Source organism: Lactuca virosa, chromosome 9, assembly GCF_052849685.1.
Source record: "Lactuca virosa cultivar CGN04683 chromosome 9, Lactuca_virosa_CGN04683_v6, whole genome shotgun sequence".
NCBI classification, from domain to species: Eukaryota; Viridiplantae; Streptophyta; class Magnoliopsida; order Asterales; family Asteraceae; genus Lactuca; species Lactuca virosa.
Window position 1 is genome coordinate 155870045 of NC_136434.1, and position 10543 is coordinate 155880587.

The 10543-nt window shown below is 37.2% G+C and overlaps 2 protein-coding genes across 2 annotated transcripts; one reads left to right on the plus strand and one right to left on the minus strand.

The window, feature by feature from the left end:
- The first annotated feature begins 1524 nt into the window (after positions 1-1524).
- Positions 1525-3288, plus strand: LOC145138433 (solanidine UDP-glucose glucosyltransferase 1-like). The gene has a single exon (XM_079072520.1). The coding sequence runs from the start codon at positions 1552-1554 to the stop codon at positions 3013-3015; it is 1464 nt and encodes a 487-aa protein (XP_078928646.1). The 5' UTR covers positions 1525-1551; the 3' UTR covers positions 3016-3288.
- Positions 3289-7375: 4087 nt separating this feature from the next.
- LOC145139937 (uncharacterized) lies at positions 7376-7783 on the minus strand. The gene has a single exon (XM_079073590.1). It carries the CDS (start codon positions 7781-7783, stop codon positions 7376-7378), a length of 408 nt encoding a protein of 135 aa, XP_078929716.1.
- Positions 7784-10543: the final 2760 nt, after the last annotated feature.

Consider the following 10543-nt stretch of genomic DNA (forward strand, 5'->3'; position numbering starts at 1 on the left):
AAGCACATGAACACACACACACATAGGGGCAGAGCATTATAAGAGCCAAAAGGGGTTGTACCCTCCACCCCCCTTCTCTGTTTTTTTGTCAAGAAATAAGCCATACCCTATTATTTTTATACATATTAGGCCTATAAAATGTAAAATTTAGGTTGTAACCCCCCCCCCCCCCCCCCATGCTCTCCAACTTTTATACATATTGTACTTTCGGCCCCCTAAATTAAATGCTCAAGTTTTGCTGCTCCACATATACATATACTTGTCTTGAGACACATGAACACACATACTAGTTCTGAAATCAAGTTCCAAACACATGAGCCCACACACTTGTTCTGAAACACATGAACACATACACACACTTGTTTCGAAACACATGACCACACACACACACACACTAAAGTATGTGTTCATCCCTTTCAAACGATTTCATGAACGATTGCAACGAGATTAGGTACTCAAATAACTGATTTCAGACATGCCGAAAACTTATAATTGGCAGTAGAAGATGACCAAAAAAATTCATTCTTGACTGGGAAACTCATATTTGGCTGGAAAGGACTCCGGAAACCGGCAGACCCCATATTTCTAACCATATTGGTACTTTTTAAAGAATTTCAATATATGAAACACAAAATTTAAATTTAATGATTAAATATATACAAAAATTCAAACCTATTATCTTTATAAATCATCTCAAAATTTAAACGACTTGACAATATTGTCCCAAAAGCTATTAAGACCATCCGATATGGTCCCAACGGAGGGCTTTGTGGTTTACGTGGCAACTACCACGATCTGTGAACACCACTCCGGTGGTTCGTGATCGGCCGTGGTCATGATAGATTGTGGTGTAGACGACGATCGACAACGAAGAGTGGAAAGTGTTTGGTTGTTGACTTCTCTCGCAAACTTCTTCTTCTCTCTCTCTCTCTCTCTCTCTCTCTCTCTCTCTCTCTCTCTCTCTCTCTCTCTCTCTCTCTCTCTCTCTCTCTCTCTCGTGGTAGTGGATAGTACTCCGACGACTTGTGGTGGTTCGTGGTGGTGGACTTGGAGGTGGAAGGAGATTTTGGTCGTGAGATCATACCGAATGGACTAAGTACAAATCTATAGAATCAATTAATTACAAATCTATATAATTAATTACATATTATTGGTTTTTCCGTAACCTATTAAGATGCCCACATAACTAAACTATATCTTCTTTTTATTGGTTTTTTTTTTCAATTTATTATAATTCTATAGGTCGGCTAATATGTCAAAGTAAATATGAACCACTTGTTTTTATCAAAAGTCAAAAATAAACAAATGAACCGTTTGTGTTTCCAATCAAAGCTTTGCTGACATTTGATGATTTGAACACTTCTGTTCGTATTATATAGTGAGAAACGAGATTTCTATCATGGTGATAGAAAATGTTAAATATAAGACTTATACCAATTAAGCAACAAGACAAAAAGTAATTAACAAATTTATCATATTATAAAAACCAATTTAGTAGATATAAAATAGGTTTTCCCCCCGAAAACAAAGCTGAGGAAACTGTAAAGAATCATGTCGTCGGAGAAAACAAAGTCCTCCAAGGTGACAGGCGCTGGCGATCTTCACGTCGTCTTCCTTCCCTTTTTCGCTTCTAGCCACACCATCCCTTTGGTCCACGTCGCCAGGCTCTTCGCCGCCCAAGGCGTTCGCTCCACCATCATCACCACCGTTCACAATGCTCTCCTATTTAAATCCTCCGTTGACCGTGATATCTCCGCTGGGTTTCCCATCGCCGTTCAGACCCTCAACTTCCCAGCATCGGAGGTCGGACTTCCCGTCGGAATAGAAAACATCAACGATGCAACCAATCTAGAAATGGCATCTGCAGTCTTCCGAGGCATGATGATGCTCCGGACATCAATGGAACAACTGATCCGCAGTCTTGCTGCAGATTGCATCTTCTCCGACATGTTCTTCCCGTGGACCGCTGGCCTCAATATCCCGAGACTGTTATTTTACCCTTCTTGTTTCCTTTACCACTCCATTTTCCATAGCTTGAAAGTTCATAAACCTCACGAGAAAGTGCAATCGGAATCGGAAAGCTTCGTGGTTCCCAATTTGCCGGATAAAATCACGATGAAGAGGTCTCAGGTCTCAGACTTTTTCAAGTTGAAGACCCCAATGGGTGAGATAATGGAAACGATCAAACAATCGGAGAAGAGAAGTTATGGATTAGTGCACAACACGTTTTACGAGATCGAACCAGATTATGCTGATCATTTTAAGAAGATTAAGGGCATGAAAATCTGGCATATTGGTCCACTGTTCCAATATTTTATTCGCAAGGACTTGAGAGGTGGTGGAACGTCGGAGAAGCACAGTAGTCTGAAATGGCTCGACAGTCAAAAACCCAAATCGGTGATATACGTTTGTTTCGGAAGTATGGTTAAATTCCCAGAAGCTCAGATCACTGAAATTGCTTTGGCACTTGAAGAATCTAAACAACCGTTTATCTGGGTGGTGAGGAAGAAGGTTGGAGATGAAGAAATCGGTGGGCTGCCGGAAGGTTTTCAGGAGAGGATTGAAAGGGAAAACAAAGGGTTGATCATGACGGAGTGGGCTCCACAAGTGGAGATTTTACAACATGCGGCGGTCGGAGGGTTCTTGAGCCACTGCGGGTGGAACTCGGTGCTTGAAGCCATCGTCTCTGGTGTGCCAATGATGACATGGCCGTTGTACGCCGAGCACTTTTACAACGAGAAGCTGGTTGAGCTTTTAGGTATTGGAGTCGGAGTGGGGGCGGATGTTTGGAACTCCGGTTCGGATATCACTAGCCCAATCATCGGGAAACGGAATATAGTAGATGCTATTGAGATATTGACAGGTGGATCCGCCATGGCTCAAAGCATCAGACGCAGCTCAAAAGAGGTAGCCATGAAAGCCAAACACGTTGTTGAAGAAGGTGGGTCTTCTCATAACGATTTAGTGGCTTTGATAGAAGAACTTAAAGCCATTAAATTGGTCCCAAAACCTTGAAGCAACTGGTGCGATTATTTTTACCCACCGTTATTAAGCGAAAATAAGTCTTTGAAACTTATATTACGGCGTGTTTTGAAAAACCGGGGTGGCTTGTTGTTGGTAACTAAAAGTTTGAAGCTTTTATTTTTATTTAAGCGTTTCAAAAAAATACTAAGAAAACTTTTAAACTGTATAAAATTATATAAAAAAATAATTGTGTAAGAAAGATAAGAAGTGTTTTCACTATAGAATTAATTTTATTTGTAAAAGTATAGAACATCATTTGATCAATTTATAATCAAAATGTAATCAAAATGTATGATGGTAAAATAATAATTTTATTTTAAAAATAAAATAATAGTTATTAATGATCTTCAGTAAAATAATAATGAAATATCCAAGTATCAATCATAATGAAAATTCATCAACCATTGAACATGAAATCTTTTTATTATGATTAATGTTCATAGGTTAACATTGTCGATTACTATTCATACACAAACATTGGAAAATATATGAATATTCATAAATGTTCATTACTAAATATGTATGAATATTATGATTAAATATGAATAAGTTTTCATAATTGAAAATGTATGAAGATTTATAACCATCAGAATTAAATATTTATTTATAAATGAACATCTATTCATAAATGAATATTTAATCATAAACCTAGAAAAGTAATTATAGGTGAACATGTATGAAAGTTATAATCATCATAGATGAACATTTATTCAGATATAGATGTCAACATGTATTCAATAACACAGAAAAATTCTCATGTTCATAGGTGAACATTACCTATTAGTATTAATATATGTAATGCAAGAATTCCATAATTTAACTAAACCACTAATTACAATTCATGAAATATGTCTATGTTCATAGATGAACATTGTTACAAAAACCCAAAAATTAGTCATGTTCAATACAGTAACATGCAGTTTCGGGATGTTTCTTATTTCAAGTTATTAGACAGTAATTTGATCAAGTAAAGATCTCTAAACCTCAAGGGCCCTCAAGGGACCTCAAGGACCCATAAAGTTGCCAACTTTATGGAATCGTTCCATCCAAACTTCCACAACATGAAGAAAAAGGGACAAGAAGCCAAGATCTAGAAGAACATAAAGTTTGGATCTTCAACTATTAGACGACTTAACCCCGATGATTTTCTCATAATAACATCGTATTAAGAACTTCAAATACTATATCGGTTTTATCAACCTTTAACTCATCAAATCCGACACCACGACTATTAGACGACTTAACCCCAATGATTTTCTCATAATATAACACTAGTTTTTACGGGATTCCGTCCCGATATATATATATATACAAAATAAGTAAACCAAACAACTTATATTCTTACCCTCATTGCCAATATGATGAAATCGAGCCTCGTATCGAATTTCCGGCCTCCAGTAAGCTTAATCCCTTCAAACCCTCATTTATTTCTTTCATTTTTGTGCACTTTGCTTTCCCTGCCTCCCTTCTACTTCTTTTGCCCAAAATGGCGAAAATGGGCTTTAAATATGCATCTTTTTTTAAGTCAGGCGTAAGGTGTGCCACACCTTTAAATGGGCGCCTTGTGCTTTTTAGTTTTTTTGTCGAATTTTCAGAATAATAATGTACTTTTCAAACGGCCATAACTTTCTCATACGCACTCCATTTTTGACAAACTTTATATCCAAGAAATAATCTCGGAGTAAACTATAACTTTATTTAACTAATCATTCATTAAACTTTATACATTTTCTGATGTAATGCCATAAGTATATGAACATATGTATTGCATTACCAAAACATCACTGTTTCATTACTCGAGTTCACTCTTAGTCGTATCCATACCAAATACATATTGTAACATAAAGTTGGTATTTTTAGGTCGTTACATGACCCTAGTCTCCATAATGTTCCCTCTTTATTCCTTTCCAATTTTGAGCTTTTGGTGCATGGAGTGTTGCTTCAACTTAAATCCACCATTCTCTTGTGTTTCTAGACTTTGGTGAGTCATAAAGTTCATTTCTTTATGATTTTTCTCTTAGTTTTTGGTCAGTATATGTGGTTTTGATCCCTTTTATAGATGTTCATGGAGTTTGAGGAACTCCAAGACTTGGTTATGGCCTTTCTGTAACATCCCAAAAATACTGAGAGATTTTTTCATTTTTAGAGTACTAAAAAGCATCCCATAACACCATAAGTCAAGAAATCCAAAACATGAGGAAAAACTTTCAAGAAAACATCAGAGTAAACCCAAAATCATAAGGTGCGGAAAAACCATCGGTGGATACAATACAATCAATGTGGCTCCCGTCCCTTGCTACTAAAAGTACCTAAAACAATAAAACTTTAAACCGTAAACACGGAGCTTAGTGAGTTCCCAAAAATACTACATACCAATACGGGTCCTGCCCAACACACATAATAGGCCCCGCCCAATATACATAACATGCCCCTCCCAATATACATAATAGGCCCCAACCAACGTACATAATGATCACCGCCGAACATACATGCAAGAGTTAAAAAGACAACATAGCATTCTATACAGTATAATGAGACGACTCACCTTGCTAATCGGACTAGACTAACTTAATACTTACAAGGTCAGGAAGTTGGTACTACACACCACCTAATGAATCACAAAAGACCAAGCCTTAGTCAAAAAACTAAAACTAATAATTTGACTAAAGGTCAACCTGATCAAAAAGTCAATGGTCAACGGTTAAAATCAAAGGTCAGCCACCATGTCGTGGCCAACCACTAACAGCGTCATGGGAGCCACACGACAAAACAATTGTGGATGAAATCCACTACCACATTGTGGCAAGACCATTGGAACATCGTGGTCTAGCTTTATCAGGATCATGATGGGTTTGCCCACCATGTCCTAGCAAGGCCTTTGTCATGCTGTAGGGACGCTGACAGATCCATCTCTTTTCCAAGATCGTAATTCGTTAAGTCAAACATTCATACTTTCCATAAAACCTCACTTTATCCTTCAAAGGCCAGAAAAACACCAAATGAGCTCAAAGTGCTTGAAAGAAGGGTAGGGCTTGATTATTTACATTGGGAGGTGATGGAGGTTGAAGGTGGACGAAACCCTAGCCATCATATCCCTTAATTAGGGCCCAAGGCCTGAGATCTGGGGTTTTAATCCCCAACCACTACCACATCGTGGTGAAGGGAAAATTTACAAAGCCACAATATTGCAAAGTGCATAACTTGTACCTGAAAACGACGTGTTACAATTCTCCCCCACTTGAATCAGATATCGTCCTCGAAATTTGCTACCTCAAATAACTTCGGGTAATGATCCCTCGTTTCTTCCTCGAGCTCCCAAGTCCATTCAGAACCCTTACAGTTCTGCCACAACACCTTAACCAAACACACCACCTTGTTGTGTAAGTTCTCCGTCTTCCTATCGAGAATAGCGACTGATCGCTCCACATAATTGAGGTGCTCATTAATATGGATAACATCAAACGGAACCACTACGGAGTCATGAGCCAAGCACTTTCGTAGCTGCGGAACATGAAAGGTGTCGAGAATCTGACTAAGATCCACAAGCAGATCCAACTGGTAGGAAACCTTTCCCACCCCGAGCAACCACTATGAATGGACCGATATATCTGGGACCCAACCTGCCCTGATTACGAAACCGAATGACACCTTTCCAAGGTGACACCTTCAGAAGCACAAAATCCCCCAACCTGGAAGTCGAGATCGGAACTACGCTTGTTAGCATAATTCTTCTGTCTACTCGGTGTGGTTTGCAGTCTACCATACACCTACTGGATCAACTCTATAGTCTCAAATACTACCTTAGTGCTCCCCATCACCCACTGTCCAACCTCACCCCATAAAATTGGGTTACGATATTTCCCTCCATAGACCAACTCAAATGGATGCATACCAATATTGGTGTGATAGCTATTGTTGTAGGAAAACTCAACTAAAACAAGGTAGGTATCCCAACTCCCACCAAAATCCAAAACACATGCCCTAAGCATATCCTTGAGATTCTGAATGGTCCGCTCACTCTGAACATCGCTTTAGGGTGGTAAGCATTACTGAAATGAAACCGAGTACCCAACTTCTCATGGAACTTCCTCCAAAATCTGGGAGTAAAATGGGGACATGGTCTGAAACCACAAAGACTTTTAGACCATGTCGTGTGACTACCACCTTGATGTAGATCTCGGCTCACTTCTCGGTGGAAGAGAACTCATGAATCGGGATGAAGTGAGCACTCTTGGTCAATCTTTGAATCAACTCCATGTGTCATCCTCGAAAACTTTGTGATGAAATCTATAGTGTTTTGTTCCCATTTCCACATGGGAAGGTCCAACGGTTGCCTCTTTCTTTGAGGTCTCTAATGTTCGACATTGACTTTCTGAGAAGTTAAGCACATCTCCACATACCAAGCTATCTCCGTCTTCATACAAAGCCACTGGTAGCTATGTCTCAAATCCCTGTACATCTTCATAGCACCCAGATGGATCGAAAACTTAGAGTTGTGCGCTTCTTCTAACAGTGTTTGACGAACCCGACAAGAAACAGGAACCCACACCCTGCTACACTGAGTCAAAAAACCACTTCTATCGTTGACGAAAGTAGAAATCTGACCCCTGATTTTCTCTTTCTTCTGATTCTCTTCCTTTATCTCCTCAATTTGTAACTCTTTGATCAAGTCCAACGATGGTGAAGTGATGAGCATCCTCAAACATAGGTCTCTGATAGGAGCGTCAATCACCTTATGACTCAAAGCATCGGTCACCATATTCCCGGATGATACATGATATCATAGTCATAATCTTTCACCACATCAAGGCACCTGCGCTGCCTTATGTTTAGGTTAGGTTAATCCATCAAATATCTCAAACTCTTGTGGTCTGTGTAAATGATACGCCAAACCCCATAAAGTAGTGACACCAAATCTTAAGGGGAAAAACCACTGCCCTTGCTCCAGGTCATGTGTAGAATAATTCGCCTCATGAGGCTTTAATTGCCTCGAAGCATACACGGTCATATAACCACTCTACATAAGCACTATACCCAAACCCAAAATCTATGCATCACATTAAACCACGAAATCATCCACGCCCTCGGGAAGGGTCAATATCGGAGCCTCACATAACTTCTGTCTCAATGTCTCAAATGTCATCAACTGCTCAGTCCAACATTCTTCTTTGTCAAATGGGACAGAGGAACTGTAATCTTGGATAAATCCTGAATGAATATCTGATAATACCATGCTAAACCAAGGAAACTATGAATCTCAGAGGAGACCTCGTACGCAATCACCTTGAGTACAAATACCAACTACTAAGTAGATAAAACATTTTCTTTATAAGATTTTGTTTGGAAAGTCTTCATCCCTATCTTATATAAATGTTTTATGGTTTTAAAGTCTATGTTGGACTACAACTTTTAAACCCAAAATCTAATGAATACATATTATATAATACTCTAAATGTGGCATATATTATTATATGCAAACCCACCAAGAATAAGTTTTCTTATTCCTTTGATAGTTGAGTTACTAGAAAGCAAGCTTCTATTGACAAAGCAAGTGGGAGGTACATGGAACATTGTGACAACAAATATTATATAATGTTTTGATATACTGGGATATTATCATAACATCAGTACTTTTTGTGTTCTATATTAACACGTTTAATCCATGAATAATCTTATTATTCTAAAAGTTTATAGTCGGTTATAATTCTGGAAGCAATTATGAAGTAAGACTAATATAAATTGGATTGGTTGACTTTCACCAGATGAAGGTAGGCAATGAGTTTTAACCAAGTTTCATAGGTACTTGTCAGAAAACTAGTATTGAATTGACTCGTATCAAGATCATATCATGGATCACTATCATAAATGATACTTGATTAAAATGTATTATCTATGTATCCATAATACCTGAGATACCTAGTAGGACTTAAGTGTAGGGAGTGTTGTGCTTTGATATGGTCAAATGTTGGTCCTTAACTAGTCAGTTATAAAATCCATTCTCAGGTATGGTGTGAAATGTGCAAGAGGCATATGTAGTCAAGATGGGATTTGTTCCTCTTATGTGTTGAGATTTAGACATCTAAGGCACCTTACCAGAAGTTGAACACCTAATGAGATTTAGTGCGATCTGTATCTCTTGTTCAACATGATTTCTGTGACAAAGGGGTATTTGGTAAACTTACCTTATACACCAATTGTAGCTTTGAGCTTTTGGGAAATTGGGTGTTGATAGAATGGCACAAATTCATATGTTATTTGGGGTAGTGAAATGTTGCTAGACGTTCACCACTGTCTATATCAGTCTAATATGAGTCTTGAGCAAATGGGAGATTAAAAGATCTAATATGCTCAAGAATCATATTAAAGTGATATTGCTAATTAACATATCATACTAATGGGTCACACTAACAACAACTTGATATAATTGATTATTTATTACAAATTGATTTTAATAAATATTCAATAAACTCTTATAATTAAATTGGAAATTATTTATTTCATAGAAATATTAATTTTCATTAGCAAGTAACATAATATATCATTTGGTATGAAATATAAGTCATGCACAACATTTTGGACTAGATAAATCATTTTGTCTTTTACCAAAAAGTTAAAGTTTATATTTTATAAAATAGTTTATAAAATTTAAAAAACTCATCTTCCTTTTGTTATTAATTTTGAAAATTAACAAAGACCAAAAAAGGGAATGGTATTATGATTATTTAATGGAAAGAATGGCTTCTTAATTTGTTTAATGTAAAGAAATGAAGACTAGAGTGCATGTATGGACATAATAATGATGTAGATACATGTTTGCTTAAAGTGATTATATCTAGTGGTTAATATTTTCCACTTTATGCATAAAGACATGTTGCTTGCATTTAATTATTGACTCTTGGATCAATTGCCAAATTCTTCTCCATCTTCCTCGTTTTCTCTCTAAATGGTTTAATTTAGAGTTTACTTGCATCTCCTTTATGCTCTCTTGAAGTTCATATTGGTTATTAACTTCAAGCTTAAGAATTATATGAGTTTTACAATACTAACATCTTAAATCAAGTTGGTAACTTGTTGGTGTCTCAAAAGTTGCGCATTCTCCATCAACTTCCAAGACTCCCAAGAGGACCCAAAGAACTACAAAGGTTGTTATTTCTTCATCTTCTTCTATGGTCCTTGTTTTCTTCCCAAACTTTGCAAGAAGATCCTTGCTGGGTATAAACTTGTTTTATGTTATTCAAAATTTCTAAGTCTTCCGTTGCTAAATCTTATGTTTTTGAAACTAATTGTTGAAAAAAACGCCAAAAGCCATAAGTAATTGTCACACCCCCAAACCAGACGGCGGAAACGTCCGGGGGTGGAGGACTTCAATTGTAGTATCACAACACATGCATCATAGTAATCAAAGTACAAAAAACCATTGTATTTAAAAAGTATAAATATTTACATGTGTTCAATCATTGTATGTTGAACCCAAAATAGTTATACAAAAGAAGATATGACTCAACATAGCTCCATCTTC